General features: G+C 28.2%; 1 protein-coding gene across 1 annotated transcript in view; it reads left to right on the top strand.

Annotated features, from left to right (window-relative positions):
- Window positions 1–18,372, top strand: part of dpy (fibrillin-like protein dumpy) — a 705,616-nt gene that overhangs the window by 647,484 nt on the left and 39,760 nt on the right. Inside the window, exons 143-151 of the mRNA XM_075365108.1 lie at window positions 437–742; window positions 1,901–2,233; window positions 4,500–4,832; window positions 6,687–7,001; window positions 8,260–8,541; window positions 12,106–12,297; window positions 12,798–13,151; window positions 15,222–15,434; window positions 18,147–18,344. Of these exons, the coding sequence (XP_075221223.1) occupies window positions 437–742; window positions 1,901–2,233; window positions 4,500–4,832; window positions 6,687–7,001; window positions 8,260–8,541; window positions 12,106–12,297; window positions 12,798–13,151; window positions 15,222–15,434; window positions 18,147–18,344 (2,526 nt within the window). The remainder of the gene's footprint in view (window positions 1–436; window positions 743–1,900; window positions 2,234–4,499; window positions 4,833–6,686; window positions 7,002–8,259; window positions 8,542–12,105; window positions 12,298–12,797; window positions 13,152–15,221; window positions 15,435–18,146; window positions 18,345–18,372) is intronic.

Raw genomic sequence — 18,372 nt, forward strand, 5'->3', positions numbered from 1 at the left:
TGGTGTCCGCAGCAGATATTTTCCTTTAAATTAAATTTAAAAAATGGGGGGTTGACCTTAAAGATTGTTTTTATGTTTTGATGTTTAATGAGTAGATTTATATTTGAGTGTCTTATAATTAGCTCATTCCAATCACTGTATGTGATTAAATTAACATGTTTCTATTTGAATTATTAATGCTCAGTAAATTAAAATAATAAACAAAAATTACATTTTTAAACAATATACTTATTTTTTTAATTTTGACATCTGTTAAAGATTTAACCAAAAAATAATTAATGCTTTAATTTAAAAAATGATTGTCCTGTATAGAATATAACAAACATTTATAACTGCTGTACCAAAAATAATTTTTTTTTTTTTTGCTAAGTAACTTATTTGTACATTTTTAAAGTTATTTTTAGGTAAATATTAACTTTTCACTTTTATTTTTCAGCTCCAGTAGTAACACAACCATGTAGTCCATCACCATGTGGATCAAACAGTCAATGTAGAGAAGTTAATAATCAAGCAGTATGTTCATGTTTACCTGGATTTATTGGTTCACCACCGTCTTGTAGACCAGAATGTGTTGTCAATTCAGATTGTCCTTTGAATGAAGCTTGTATTAACCAGCATTGTACTGATCCTTGTCCTGGTACTTGTGGACTTTCTGCTCGTTGTGTAGTTATAAATCATAATCCAATATGTAGCTGTTCACCTGGAATGACTGGAGATCCATTCACAAGATGTTTCCCTATTCGTGAGTGAAATAATTATACATTAATTATTTTTATTAATCTGTCTAAAAAATATTTGTTTATTTTTGTGAATTTTTTTGCATTTATTTTTTTAAAAAAATTATTATTTTAGTTAAAATACGAACAAGATACTGTTGGATTTATAGTTTTCTCTGAAATTTTCTATTTACAGTTTGGCTATTTTTTCTCAGTAAATGAAAATATCACATGATCTAACCAATATTCTTCAGCGACTTTAATCTCATAATCCTCATTTGTGTTTGTAATTTTTTATGGTATTTTCATCTTTTTTTCTTCTCTTTTTTGCATTTATTTTTTTAAAAAAATTATTATTTTAGTTAAAATACGAACAAGATACTGTTGGATTTATAGTTTTCTCTGAAATTTTCTATTTACAGATTGGCTATTTTTTCTCAGTAAATGAAAATATCACATGATCTAACCAATATTCTTCAGCGACTTTAATCTCATAATCCTCATTTCTGTTTGTAATTTTTTATGGTATTTTCATCTTTTTTTCTTCTGTAAGTCAATGTACCAGTCATCTCATCATTTACATTTCTTTCTGATGATTGCACCCTCCTGTAATTGTAAATGTCTTATTATAAATCTAATATCATTGACAAACTTGAGTTTTTTCCTCTCACATAATTAAATTATTTCATTGTTTTCCCTATTTCTGTTGTAATAAGTTCCTCTGCTTTCAGATGTCATTTTTTTTTCAGTTTTTCAACCACTTAAAATCATAATACTTATCAACTGTCTTTCATAATTTACTCGCATATCATTTATTCATTATGACTCTTGCTTACTGAATTTATATGTATTTTATTTTTATTTTAATTCAGGAACATATACATTGCCGCTTTTTAACTACTCATTAAAGAAAAAGATTTAAAAGAAAAAGTTACTTTTTAAACCTGAACTTCTCATCATTATAGCCTTTTCTTAAAAGATTTCTTTCACTTTGATTTAGCATAATCTGTTTAATGTTTACTGAATCATATTTTTATTAGTTATGATTACACCCATTTTGAAAAAGAATTAAAAACAGATATTTTTTATGAGGTGTCCTAAAATTGTTAGTTTACATCAACATATGTTGTTAAAATTAAGTTAAAAATGAATTTTGTTGTGTTAATTTACTCATGATTTTTCAGCACCTGCAGCACCAACACCAGCGCCAATACCACAGAATCCATGTCAACCATCACCTTGCGGACCTAACTCAGTATGTCAAGCATCATCTGCAAACACACCATCATGTACATGTTTAACTGGATTCATCGGCGCACCACCAAACTGTCGACCAGAATGTATCTCTAACAGCGAATGTGCACCTCAGTTAGCATGCATCAATCAAAAATGTCAAGATCCATGTCCTGGCTCCTGTGGTTTAAATGCTGAATGCCGTGTTGTTAGTCATACACCAAATTGTATTTGTCCACAAGGTTTTACAGGAGATCCATTTACTATCTGCAATCCAGTACCATGTAAGCGTTACCCTGATAAATTCATACAGCAGCTTCAGTAGATAACAACACCTAATTATGCTGGGGAATTTTTATGCGATTATTTTATTTGCCTTTTATATCATTATACTTATTGTAATTATTATTAAAAACTGGTGATAGTTAAAGTTATGTAGTTTTTCACTGTAGTTTTGTGACTGATCTCTAAATCAATTTATTATATAAACCATTGGTTAGAAGTAAAAATAATGTATAAAATTATATAATAGTTATTTGGGTTGCTAATGGTATTAAATGGCTTTATTAATATTTATTTGTAATATATTAATAATGAACATAATGTAACTTTTTTAATACTGTTATTAATATAATTTTTAAAAAATAATGGTTGTGCTGTTAAATTATTTTAAGTCATGTAATTTTGTAATTTTTGTCTGTGATAATAGTTATAAGAATATTAGTACCAAAGTAAACTGTAAAACAGCATAGCCATTTAATTTTTAACAACTCTGTGATATTTTTATGATACATTTTTTATTACTAGTTGTTTATTGAGAAAAGATGTTTAGCATAAATTTGCCTTTTGATTGATAAATTAAAAAGTTAATTTAAAGATTTTACAAAAAAAATTGTTTTGCAACTGTTTATATTAACTGTTTTACTTATTTACCAAAATTATAGATTCTTATAAATAAATAATTTACTAATTTATAAACTAAATTCAGGTAATTTTGTATTTTATATGGTATTAAATTGCTGTTTTTTTTATTCTCATTGTTGCAAATGTAGTATCCTTGTTTATTATACCAAAAGTGCTGGGTTCCCAGCTAGGGATTTGGAAAATTTTTAGCAATAAAATCAAATCACAGCTGCTAGTGGGCCTTAATAGCTAATGCAACAATGAAAACAAACTGTTTTATAAAATGCTAATTTTTTATTTTATTAAACTATGAATAATTCTGTAAATATTTTTTTGGAGTAAATCTGTTATTCTGCTCATTTAAAAGGTATAAATTACAAAAAATATAATCAGTACTAGTTTTATTTTTAAATTCTGTTTATGTTAAAAAACACAACTCGGTTAAAAAAAAATAATTGTTGCTGGAAAAACCTTTTGGTTGTTAGTATATAGAAATATATCAAATATTTTTGGTGTATGTTTCAGAATTTTGGAATATTCTGAACAGACAAGCTGTTTTTCCATTATTAATGTTTTTGGAAGTAAAATATTTGAAATACTGTGTAAATCTCACTTTTTCCATATAAAACGTAGGCATCAATGATGAGATTTGTTTGACCAAAAGTTTTTTATGTATAGTTCCTTTGTTTGTTATAGTTCTTGGCCAGTTCCAAATTTCAGTACAATATAATTTAATACCATATTACGTACTACTGGTGGAGGAGTTAATTAGTTTAATAAAATAAATAAATTATTATTGTATGATTATTTATTAGTATTTATGTAGATAACACTAATGTAATTATTTGCTTAATAATGGCTTAAAGTACCTTTTTTTAATCTTAATATTATTAATGCAGTATTTGTAATATTATAGATATAATAAAGTAAATGATTGTAACATCATAATCAATAATAATTTGCTTTTAAGTAGTATCATTTTTAACCGCTTTTTGTATATATACCCTTGTTGCAAATATTTAGGTACTTTCATATTGATTAAGCTGTTTGGTATCGGTGTAATTATTTCAGTTCTCCTGCTTAATTCAATAAGTAATATTTTTAAGGTTGTTTTGCTTCACCTATTGGTTTTTGGATTTATTTTTGTCGATTATTTTGTTGTTGTTTTTTTTTTTTTTGTTTTTTTTTTTTAAAGGATCATCAAAAGTTGATTCTGCAAAGTTTGATCTACAGTAACTATTTTGTTATCTTTTCATTCTGAAGTAATTTTGCATGTCAAATGTTATATAGTTGCATGATTTTTTAATCTGTATTTTGCATTTTCTTTGCATGAAATTTATAGTTATGTGTTTGCATGATTTGAAATCTTATTTTAGTACCTCACTTTAGCAGAGTCTGTTAAATAAAAATATGTTAAATAAAATAAACAAATTTTACATTTTTATTTATTTTAGAATTAATTAATCTTTTTTATTTATTACCTTTAATAATTGTTTTATTCATTTTATTACAAATATTCTATTAATCTATAGAGAATGCTTTTCAACAATAATCTGAATAACATTTATTTTAAATTATTTATTCAATGACTCTGAATTAAAGTGAGTTTTCTTTGAACAAAAATTACAGTACATTTTTTTTTTTCAGCTACACCACCACCAGCTCCTAAACCATCTGATCCATGTACACCATCACCTTGTGGTCCAAATGCACGCTGCCGAGTCGAAAGTACTTACGCAGTGTGTGAATGTTTCCCTGAATATCAAGGTAATCCTTATGAAGGTTGTCGACCTGAATGTCTTGTGAGTTCTGATTGTCCAATGAATCGTGCCTGTATTAGAAATAAATGTAAAGATCCTTGTCCTGGTACATGTGGCCTAAATGCCATCTGTACAGTATCAAATCATATTCCTATATGTTCTTGTCCTGATGGAACTACTGGTGATGCATTCAGACTCTGCGATCGCATTCAGATGATACGTAAGTAAAAAATATACTTTTACAAACATTTAATTATTTTATTTTTTTAAATTATTTAAATCTACCTTTTATAAAAGTTGTGAACATTGCTTAAATACATATATTTTCATTTCATGAATTACAAATTTAAAATTATAGGTCCTTCACCCCCCTCCCCCACCATCTAATTCTGTTGAATATTAGGAAACCCCTCTCCAGCTCTTATGTAATATTTAGTTCAAGATTAAAAAGTAAAGAGCTGTGGTAGATTCTTTTTACCAAAAATTTGAATTATTTTATCTTCTGAAGTATTTATTGTTAATTATAATGTTTATACACAGATATCTTCATTTGTGAATTAGTTAAATCTATAAGAATGTTCACAAATGAATTTATTTTACCATTTCCAAAAATAAATCAATCATAGGAAAAAATGTTGTTTCCTAGTTGATAAAGTACTAAAGGTAAAGGAAGCTACTAACCGATGTATTGGCAGCAGTTTTATGTAAAAAAGTATATTTCTTAAAATACATAATGGTCGTGACCAATAGTATTAGTATTCAATTAAAATAAGACACCCTAAGATGTCAAAGATATTTTGTGATAAAAATGTGCCTACAAATTTTTCATTCATTTTTAATATAAAAATTTAAATGGAGTAAATTAATTTTTATTTTTTTATGTATTGCACACATGATTATAGATCTCTGTTTCCCTCTACTAAGTGGACATAGTATGTATAATGGTGTATTTCCTGTAGGAGGAAATATGTTGAATTATACTTCTCTATCTGTCCTAGTCTGTGAATCACATAAAGCATTTAAAGGACTAGTAAAAGCTTCTCTTTCTTTTAAAATAATGATTTTTATTATACATTTACCCCCAGCAATGAGCAGAGTACAACTTGTGAATACCACCTGCATTTTAGTGGACTTGACATGATGATATTGTATAGCTCAGAACTAAAGACTGAAAAACTACTTCACTCCTTACTTATCTTAGTAAGCTTGGGATGAGTATTTATTATTATTGGGAATGACAGTGCCATTTTTTCAGAGTGACACGTCACCCTCTTTTTAGGAATTTTTAAAGTCCCTCCCACATGTAAAATAAAGTTGAGTTTATTAAAAGAAACAGATTCCTCCTCTCCACACTGAATCAATTAATAGACAGGTTCTATTAATAACTAGCAATTTTTAGAATTTATTTAATAAATTCTGTTTAATTTTTTTTTTTGTAATATTCTGCTTATAATACTTTTTCTAGAAGCATTTCAAAAATTATAATAAAGTATTGTATTATACATCTAGTCATACAGAATTACGACTACGTAAAATTATGTTTCTTTTATCTATTTACTTGTTAATTTTTTGTTAAATGATATAACCTTACCAGAAAACATATGTATAAAATTTTCATAAGGTTATCAATATAATTCAATACTGAATTAGTTGGCTTTATATTCCATATCCCAATGTAAAAATACTAGTTATACAAAGAAATCACCTTTACTGAATTAAATTAATTTTGCTATAGAATACCTACTGAGATTTCTGTTATCTTTTGATAAAATCATTGGTCTTTTTGTAATTTTCAATCATCATGCATATTTTTTTAGTTAAATTTTAATTATTAGTCTGTTGAATTTCTATTTTATCGTTTTAATTTTTTTTTAACATTTAAGAATTTTGTTTAGAAATGTATACAAAGGTTTTATGTTTATTTTTGACCATTTCCTATAATATTAAATTTACTTAGAAAATCTACTTAATGATTTAATATGCCAATATAGTTTTTAATATATTGATTTTGTTATATAAAGATTTTTGTTCCATCAGAATCTTCGTTACAAATATTTGTATCCTGTTATTTTAGCAACAACATCCACAGACCCATGTGTACCATCACCATGTGGTCCAAATACAGTATGTCATGCTGTTAATGGAGCAGCTGTTTGCGAATGTATACCTGGTTTCCAAGGTTCTCCGAGTACATCAGGATGTAGACCAGAATGTGTAATCAGCTCTGATTGTCCAAGAAATCGTGCTTGTGTCAATAATAAATGTGTTGACCCTTGTCCTGGAGTGTGCGGTTTCCGTGCCACATGTCAAGTTGTCAACCACAGTCCTATTTGCAGCTGTCCACCACCTACAGCCGGTGATCCATTTACTGAATGTAAAGATTTGCCTCGTAAGTATAAATATTTTTCATTTCATTAATTTTTTGTTGATCATTATTTTTATTTTTGTTAAATCCTGCTTGCAATATATTATATACTGGATTTCTGATTTATTACTGATTTCATTTACTGTTTATAATTATGTTGCTAGTTTTTGTTATTTAAATATCAGCCTCTAATGGCTGAACTGATGAATGTTTTAGTTCATTAATAATTCACTGCATGAAGACTTACAGCTTATGAATGGGAATATGATACAAGAAATTTGTAATGAATAAAAACTGCCTAGTCTGATGAGTTTCAAATCCAGATAATTCATTATAAATTCCTTATGTCCTTTCATTTATTTTTTTAAAAGAAACTGTCCTATCTATTCATCTTTTTTAACCTATCTAAACAGTCTAATTATTGAAGTATTGATATATGCTAAAGTTAGGAAAGCAGAGATCTGCGGTGTTTTTGGTTTTAATCATTATTGTTAAAACTTATTCAGCTGTCATAAATTATTATGTCAGTTCTCTTATAGTCCACTTAAGCCCAGTAAATATATAAAATATATATATATATATATATATATATATATATATACACCTTAAAAACATTATACTCCTTTTTGGGTAATCATGTAAAAAAAGGATTCTTTATTTAGCAGGAGAGAGTTGTTGGCATGCAGTTGGACCGGCAACTAACAACCTCACACGAATACACACAAGACTAAACAAAGAAGCTAACTCAACTCCCTGTTATCAATATGGCTAGCGTATAGATAATATTATATTTATACAATAAATATAACAACATAATATTACATTATATTTCTATTAAAAACGATTAAATTCTACATCTACTTACTCCTTAAACCTGTTTTAAATATAAAAACATCAAAATATTCCGAAAAATATTCTCTACACACTAATATTTCTTTTCTTAAAATATTTCTGTAAAATACTTAATATTCTCACCAACATGAGGATATGAAAGTGTCGAGGATCCAGGGGTCAGAGCCCCCTGGTTAGAGGGTTGGACAAGTGAAGAGAGCCCTGACCGACTAGTATACATAAATACATGTGTGTAAATGAGTAATGTTCCTTGGATGACAATAGTGATGTCACTTTTATTAAGAAAATTAGTTACTAATGATGTACAACTTCTCTTAAACATTATGAATCTATTGTGTACTATGGTGGTGATAAATAATTAATTATAAGTAAAAAAATACCCAATTATATATTTAATTCATCTATAAATGCATTGTTTTTCATTTTCCAGCACCACCTGTTGATCCATGCAATCCGTCACCATGTGGCCAGAATGGACAGTGTCGTGTCATTAATGGTATTGCATCTTGTACCTATCCAGAATGTGTTATTAATCAAGATTGCCCAAGAGATAAGACTTGTTTTGCACAAAAATGTAAAGATCCATGTGTTGATGCATGTGGTCTTAATTCAATTTGCCAAGTTGTCAATCACATTGCAATCTGTTCATGTCCACCTGGCTATACTGGTGAACCTAGACTTCAGTGTAAATTACAGGAAGTTCAACAAATACGTAAGTTTTTTAACAACTTTATCTTTCTTAGATTTTATTTTTAGACTAGATAAGAATGTTTAGCCTTGTAAGGAACTTACTTGATTCCAAACCATTAATCTATTAATGAAAATTAGCTTAATCACTTAAGTCAATAATTTATCTTATTAATAGAAATATGAATATGATATACTCTTCCTTACAAACAGATACTCCTAGTAATAGAAAGTTCATGAATATTTTTTTTTTCATTGTTATGTATGAAATGTTAATTTGGAGTCAAGTAGAGTCTGCTAAAAGTATTTTTCCTCTCCATTACTATTTCATCTAAAAGAGAAATGACTTAAAGATCTTCCTCAAGGAAGACTACTGTCACAAGAAAACTGACTGACTGCAAGGGAATTTCAAATATCTGAAAAATTAAATGAATTAACTGATAAACTAGTGACAGAGACTAGATCTTAGTAGGAGTAAGAGGCCTTTATCAAAAAAATGCATCTTGATCAGTAATTTAGTTGCTTATAGTAATTTAGTTGCTTTTTCCCTTGATTACAAAACCAAATACAGGATTAGAACCCCAGGGAATAGTGAGAAATAACTGGATATCCCTTAAATAGAGTTACTACTCTGTTGAACCTCGCTAAAAACCAAAACAGCTCTTCCACAAGATTATTAGACGGTATCAGGCTGACAGCTGATAAAAAAATCTTACAGTTCTGTTTATAAAAAAAGGAATTAATTGATTCATCATCTTTAGCTCAAAAACCAAAGATGAACAGCTTCTAGTTAGGCTTTTGAGCTCATTGTATAAAATAAGTTTACATAAAAACACAAAATATAGAAAAATAACAAAATTTCAATAATAATAGTAATAATAATAAAGAGCTAGAAAAGAAAGAAGATAGAGTATCGATTGAACTGGAGATGAATAACAGTGGAAAATTAAAGCAAGAAAAGCTTCTACCAAGGGGTAAGAGCATCTTAAAAATTCAGACAAATAACATTGGTCAACAAAATTTAATTTTTTGTTTGTTAAATGAGAGTGAATGTCTGATTCTTTATAGTATTTTTTATGCTGATTTCATATATGTTAATAATTTTTTTCTATTGGACTCAGTTTTTTGTAATTGGAATTTCTTTTGAAACAAAAAAATGTATGGTGAACGTAATATGACAATACATTACATGCATTTTGTACTCACTTAAAATCTATTTCTTTTCGATTTTCTGTTGTAATTTGCTGCAGATAGATCCCTCTTTAAATTACAACAGTAGTCAGCTAACATTTTTGGGTTCCATTTTCCATGGTATCATATTTCCATTGTAGATATTTCCTGGTGAAAGCGTTTTCCATGTTCATCACTGATAGTGTAGAGATTGTTAGGGAAAAAATCCAAATGTGAATGTAAGAAATTAATTTTGAGTGACATGCTATACCCAAGTTCTTTGTAGTTTTGAAGGAGTTCACTCACAAGTTCTTTGTTGTTACTGGCTTTATGGCTTCCAAGGAAGTTGTTTACCACATTCTGAAATGATTTCCACGGCAACCTCCAAGTCATTCAAACATTCTTCAAACGCTGGATCACTCATTAGTTTTCTTATTTAAGTCCAACAAATATACCTTCCTTTATTTTAGCATCACTTATATTTGACAGTTTGTTTTTTAAAAATTGAAACCCTGCACCATTACGATCCACTGGTTTAACAAAATTTTTGAATAAACCTAGCTTAATGTATAGTGGAGGAAGATAAACTTTTTCTGGTTTTACTAATGCCTGACTGACAACGTTCTTCTCTTCTACAGATAGTACCTATCTGTTTGGCCACTGCTCTTTTCCTATGCTGTCCCACTTGCACAAAAAGCAACAGAACTTAGTGTACACAAGTTGTAGTCCAAGTAAAAGCGCTATTACTTTCAGATCTCCACAAATATTTCTCATACTTAATCCTGTTCAATACAAGTTTCATAAGACTCCTTTATGTGTACAGCATATGCTAATGGTATTGATGGGTATTTATTTCTAATGTGAAGTAGAAGTTTTCAAACTAAGCTTCGATGAATCAATAAAAAGTCGCCATTCGTCAGGATGGTCCATATGACCCAAAGCTCCCAGTAGAGAGTCCACATCATTACAGTATACTAAGTTTCTGTACTGGGAGAAGAAATGTTCAAATTCTGACTGTCACAGAAAGCACTTATTTTAGTGTTTGGTTGTAAAAGCTGCAATCCTTTTAGTTTTGATGCCGGTATTTCTGCTTGTTTCTTTGATAAATTTAGATCACAAGCCAGATCATTTAATTCTGACTGATTAATTAAATGGGGTTTAGTATATCCATTTTCTAAAAGTTTTGGATTTCTTTTTACATCGCCTGATAACTCAGCAAAAGATTTTGACCTTTTTTATCTTAATCCTAGTTCCAAGTTTCTGATGGTACTGGAATTGGAAGCTTTTGGGTATGTAGCACTGGCCACATGGCAGAGGGAATATCAGGGTATTTAACATTAACAGTGTCTAGTTTTAGTTGTAATCCCAGATATCTTTATTACACAAAAATAACAATCTGTGATGTGATCCTTTGTTTCTCTCAAAACCATTGAAATTGCAAATGGCATGTGACGAGATCCATTTAAGCAACCATTCAACAATATTACACAAGAAACAATATTACTCCTCAAATATGAGGAGCCCTCATATTTGCCCTGATTTGATTTGTCCTGATCACCAAATTTATATCCAAAATACAGTTCATACCACTTTTTTATCAGTAGAGTTATATTTCTTTTCTGAGACTTCAACGTTAGCAGAAATTATTTGGATGATTAATGCAACTGCAAGGCATACAATAACTTATATTGTTTAAAAAGAAACACTTTATAAGCATACTAATTTAATAAACATACACTCACTTTACTGAACAACATATACCCGCAAATACAAAAGCCAGCTACAAAACTGAATCTTACACACACGAGAACTCGCGCTTGAATGAGAATTAAAAATATTTCTTTAATCTGCATGCTGTTTATAAATATAACAACAGAAATAACTAAGGAGTGGATTATATGTTTATAGTAGATGAAAATAGGAAGAATGAGTCACATTATTTTTCATTTTAATTAGGGTGTAAATAATAAACATGATGAATAATGTCTAACAAATCAATGTGACAACAATTAAGGGACTGTAATAAATAAACAAAAGCTATTTAGTTGATAAATAATGTAATAAAATGCATTCACAGAATGCTATGCTTATGGAGTTCATGCATGATTCTACCTAAAAATAAGAATGGTAGTTACAAAAAAACTAAGCCTGATAGAATAATCGTGCATTGAATTCTGGTTTCATATTTTAAACACCATGAAAAATACTGTAAGAATTAGTTATTCACGTTCATATAACAAACTGACTTAAAAAATGTATTCCTATAATTGGAATTGTCGTGGATTTTTTTTCATTACTTATAAAAATGTGCAGAATTCATAACAAAGATTGAAATTAAAAAGTTTTTTATAATTTCATTTCATTTAGTGTATGTTTTACAATTTAAAATTACATTTTAAATACTTTATTTGGTTAACAGCTCCTAGACCTGAATGTACAGCTGATCCAGAATGTTCCAATGACAAAGCGTGCATTGATGGCTCTTGTAAAAATCCATGTCTTGAATCTAGCAACATATGTGCTTCAAATGCTGAGTGTAGAGTACAGGCACATCGTCCTTTCTGTGTCTGTAGAGATGGTCTTACTGGAAATGCTCAACTTCAGTGTTATAGTAAGTAAATGTAATTTGTTAAATCTAAAATCAGTGTCACAAGGAAAAATTATTTGTGTATAGTTGGAAGTTAATGATGTAGTAATATTGAGAATTACATTTTTTGTTAAGATAAAAGTTTTATGGAAATCAAGTGAGCTAAATTTCAGAAATTTTAGTTTTTTTTAGACATTTCTAATGAAGTACTATTTCTTTTATAGCATCATTACTGTAGAGTAATAAAAACATGTATAAAAAAAGGAATAGATAGCAAATAAAATTAGTAAAATTCATTATTTTTCTGGCACCCAGGTGTAATTTTTGATAGAATATTTATTTATTTCAATATTCATTTTTATTTATTTAATTCCAATAAAACACAGAAATGTGGTAGCAAACACCTTAAAGGTTCAGTTAATTGCTTAAATCTTGAATTCAAAACATTTTTATTATTTACCTTATTATTATAAATTTATTATTTTATGATTAATAATTTACTTATTATGTTCTTTTATTTACAGTCGGTTGCAGAGCCCATTCTGAATGCCCACCAAAACGAGCTTGCGTCAATCGTGAATGTGTTGATCCATGTTCTTACACACAGTGTGGTGTCAATGCAGAGTGTCGTGTTGATAGTAGTCATCGTGGACGTTGCTTCTGTTTGCCAGAGTATTCAGGTGATCCACTTGTTAGATGTGAACGTCCACAGTGTACATCAAATTCGGATTGTCCTGACCAATTGGCTTGTATTGATCAGAAATGTCAAAATCCTTGTGATTGTGCACCAAGTGCACTTTGTAACGTTGCTAACCATATACCATCTTGCCGTTGTGCAACTGGTTATATTGGCAATCCTCATGAATCTTGTACTATTGGTAAGTTTTTAATTTGTTTATTTTTATTTAATTAAAAAATATATGTGTAATAATTACAATATGAATCAATGAGGATGGTCGCAAAGAAGACTGAAAATGTTTATATTATATTTAATAAATTAATGCATTATTTTATATATGAATATATGTTATTCACGATTCCTGTAAATATTGTGGTAGAAGTTGAAGTACTTATAAAGACAAAAATTTTATGAAACTGCATTTTAATATACATTAAAAAAGCTTATGATGGGGTAATCTCTTGAAAACACTTTATTTTTAGTGTTCTTATCTAAATACAGAGTGTCCCATATAAAACGCAACCCATCAATCACTCATCCATGAAATTTCAAAAGTCAAGCTTACTCCCCTACTCGTTACTGAAATGGACTCGTCCAACATCTGAACATCGCGGCGATGCAGTAGAACACTACCGATAGTAACAACAATGCAATCATAACGTTCAGTGTATTGCTAGAGACAAGATGCTGTTTTTGCTAGATGAAAGTGTTTTCATTGTCGAGTCGTACTTCAGTACGAAATCAGTGGTTGTAGTGCAAGATTTGTTTTGCCATAAGTACCCAGATAAACCAGCTCCTAACAAAACATCAGTATTAAGGTTAGTTGCAAAATTTAGAGAGACTGGTTCTGTTAATAACAAGGAGCACAAAAGATCTGCGTCAGTGTTGAATACAGATACAGTCACTGAAATCAAAGACCGATTACTCGCCTCGCCAGATAAATCGATCAGACGTTTGTCTGCTGAAATTAATTTGTCTAAATCAACTGTTCATCGGGTGACCAAACAATTACAATTACGACCTTATCGCATTCAAACGGTTCATCAACTTCTTGAGCCCGACAAAGAATATACAATATTGTCAATGGTTCCGTCGATTTCTGCGTGAGGGAATTAATGTTATGGATTCGTTATTTTTCACAGATGAAGCACGGTTTCATTTGGGTGGCTACGTAAACAGCCAAAACAATAGAATTTGGAGTGCTGAAAATCCCCACGTTTATCACGAAAAACAATTACACCCGCAGAAGTTGGGCGTGTGGTGCACGATATCACGGAAGAAAATAATTGGTCCTATTTTTTTTTGAGTACACCATTAATGCAGAACGATATCAGGATATCTTATTTCAGTTCATCGCACTCTTGGAAGAGGAAGACAGACACTGCTGGCTACAACATGACAGTGCGACATCGCACTTTGCAGGTTCATTTTCTGATTTCGTTGAGGAATTCTTTGGTAATCGTGTTATCGGTCGAGGTTTGTGGCCACCAAGATCTCCAGATTTGACTGCGGCGAATTTTTTTCTACGGGGTTACCTCAAAGAAAAAGCCTACAGCAACAAACCACGAACACTTGACCGATTGAAAGTCAATATTGAACAAGCTGTATTAAATATCCAGCCACAAACTTTGTAAAAAGTTGGAAGAAACGCTGTAAAAAGAATTGAAGCTTGTATTCAAGAAGATGGCGGCCACTTCCAACATTTACTCTAAATGTAAGGTAATGGATGATAATAAAAATTACATTTACATTTACACATGCCTTTATATTATTTCAATACATACCAATATAAGGTTCGGTTGCGTTTTATATGGGACACCCTGTAGTTGTAACTGACAGTTAATCCATTATTTTACTTATACACGTACACATATTAGTGAAATTAGTTAAACGTTTTGCATTTTTTATACTTAAAAGGTTTCCTCTTGTAGAGGAAAGTAAATAAACATAGATATTTGTACAGTTAGATAATATACATATTAGTTAACATTTTTATTATTTTACACTTGGTTAATATTTTAATGTAAATGGTAACAGCTTTCAATGCCTTCAGATTGGATCCTTTTGTTTTTCTCTGGATATGTGTGGTTTTTTTTTATCTTGTTTTACATCAGATATGTTATTACTAGAAAATGAAAATTTCTTGGGTATTTTACCTTTTAAAAATGTATTAGTTTCATTTAGCCTATAAAGATAATGTTTTTCTGTTTAGATCTCTTTATTATTTTGTTTCTAATATTATGTATTATTCTTGCACGTGTTATTTCAGCACCTGTGGGATCACCACCAAAATGTAAGAAAGATGCTGATTGTGCTAGCAAGTTGGCTTGTTTTAGCCAAGAATGTAAAAATCCATGTATTGAAACTAAACCTTGTGGTGCCAATGCTGAATGTCTTGTGGTCGACACACTGCCATTGAGAACAATGTCATGCCTCTGTTTACCAGGTTTTATTGGAGATGCTGATGTTGAATGTAAAACAGGTAAAATTAACCTAATTTTTTTCATTATTTATTTATATGTATAGATTGTATATATATATATATATATATATATATATATATATATATATATATATATATAAATTGTTTACATATTCAATTTATAAAAAAAAATAATAATATTAATTAGTTTGCACTTTTGCCATTTATTCTGGCTAAATCTTTAAGTCAGATTGCTAAGATTTTATTAATTTTAGTGTTAATACTTCTGTACTATTATTTTTTAATCAATTTATATTGATAAATGTGAATACTAGTGATTTTTTTTTTTTATTATAATTAAAAAGATGTTTTTAAGGCACTTTTTTACAATGTATAAATTTTTCTATATGTTGAACACTTTCAAGCCTGTGTTATGGTACATTTTGTCTTTCTGTTTTGATGATGAAGGTTTTTTCCTTACGTTTAATAAATCAATTTTAGATGAACTGAGTCATTTACCTTGTAAGTATTTACTTACACTTGAAAATAGTTATGAAGAAGTTATATGTTTATTAACTTGTTTGTATTTAATGAATTTAATCATAGTTTTAAAGACAGTTTGATGTTGATATTAACAAAAATGTCTTTGCTTAACAACTGTTAAAATAATATTCAATCTATGTGTAGATAAGTATGAAGAGCTAAATATTTTACATATTTCACTTTTAAAAGTAATATATTTTCAAAACTTCATAATAATAAAAAGCAATTCAAATATAAAAGCATAACAAACAATGTAAAACTACAACAAATCTAATCTTCATGTAGTTTATGACAATTTTTTCCCAGAAAATTCTTAAGGTTTAATGTATTCTAAGATTTTTCTTGTAAGTCTTATGTTTTATTGTTAATTTAACTAAATTTTTTTCTAAAAAATTGACTATATTTATTATTTGCCTTATTTAAAAATAAATATTTACCATCAGAAAGTGATAACCAAATAATAATTATTATTGGATTTAATTTTATTTTTAATAGAGCTAGTTTGACAGATTACAGTTAACAAGTTAATGTACATATATTTATTTCTGAAATTTTCTCTAACAACATTGTTTTATTTTTTTTAATATCTATTTTAGATTAAATTGATATGTTAAAATTTGATATACTTTGAAATTTTGTCAAAATTGTAATTTTGTTCTTATTCATATCAATTGTTAAATGAAATATCATAAAAAATTAGAAATGGTGCGCACAGGTTATATTTTTTTTGACTTGTATTTTTGTACGTGTGTACAAATATATATATATATATATATATATATATATATATATATATATATATATATATATATATATATATATATATATTAGTAAAAAAAGATATGTCTAGGAATCTAAACATAAATCAAAATTAATTGTCAAAATTGTTCACTTTACGAAATGTATGTAATATTTTTTTGATGTTAAAAATTGACAGTTTTAATTTTATTTTAATAATCTTATTTTACAAAACTAAATATTTATTTTCAAATAAATATCATTGCTGTTTGATAATAACTAAGCTTTTACTATTTATAATAATTACTATGATTCAAATTAGTTAGTTACTTTGTTAGGTAACTATTTTTACTTATTTTAACTATGTTACATTATTTTTATTGACAGAAAAAAATATTTAACATTTGTTTAATGCACATTTAAATATCATTACACTCTATCCTACTTACTAACTCTAAACAGAATATTAAAGTGTTAAAAGGTGACACCTAATTATTTATTGGGTTTTCCTGATGTTTTGTAAATGAAAGAAAAATGTCTATATCATACATTGTTGCCTAATTACTAAGTCTTTTTTTATAATGCATTTAATTAATGCTTTTGTGTTATGTTTCAGGTCACATTTTTAATGAATAACAAGCTTTGCTTTTATTAATTACATTTTCCATACCTATACAATCCTGCCTCTTCCTCAGCAACACACCCATTTAATTTTTATTTATTTACTTATATTTAAATTCATTGCATGTTTTATTTGCATGAGTTTGTTCCCTTTTCAGTTTATTTTATTATCTTTCATAATTTAAAGATTTTTAAAATAATTTACTTTATATAAATGTTCTTTTCTTAAATTTTAATCATATTGCAGTACAGTAAAAAAAAAGAATAAGTAACTTACATTTAAATAAATATATTTACTTGTGTTTATTGTAATTTTAAAAGTTTGTAAATTAGCATTATTAATTTTGTTCAATGAAATAATGAATTCATACGGAATTAAGACATCATTTTAATATAGAAAAACCATATATCTCTGTTATTGATGTTTTTATAACATGTGTATTACTCATCAAAGTTTATACAGCTCAGTTGATGCACAGTGTGGGGTTGGATTGCTGGACCTGTGATCTCCTCCTGCTATCTGTTAGTACTCTGGCAGAACACTGTCGACTCCACTGTAATATCAGTAATGATAAACTAATTGACACCCAGTTGGAACTACTGCGCATCTATTTGTTGTACTTTCTGTACTTTGATGAGTAATAAAATTGTACATTATAATTTTCTTATAGTGAAGTAATTATTTTATATTTTATTTATTTATTTATTTATTTTATTTTTTTTTTTTTATTAATTTCACACAGAAAGTGTATAATTTACTTTGCTACAATTTAATAATATTATTACTTTTTATTAACATCGATAAAATTATATGTAGATTTTTTCTTTTAATTTTGACTAATTCCTTAACTGTTTGATTCACTTTAACAGCTCCTGCTTCAACACCTGGTTGTCAAAGCGATAATGAATGTCCATTAACAGATACATGTTTGAACAAACGCTGTGTTAATCCGTGTGCTTTAACACATCCATGTGCACAAAATGCCGAATGTCAACCAGTTAATCATAAAGCAGTTTGTAAATGTCCTACAGGCCTTATCGGTGATCCATTTGTTAACTGCTACTCAGGTAATTAATAAAATGTTATATGAAAAAA

The sequence above is a fragment of the Lycorma delicatula genome, chromosome 4 (genome assembly GCF_047948215.1).
Source record: "Lycorma delicatula isolate Av1 chromosome 4, ASM4794821v1, whole genome shotgun sequence".
In the NCBI taxonomy this organism is placed as follows: Eukaryota; Metazoa; Arthropoda; class Insecta; order Hemiptera; family Fulgoridae; genus Lycorma; species Lycorma delicatula.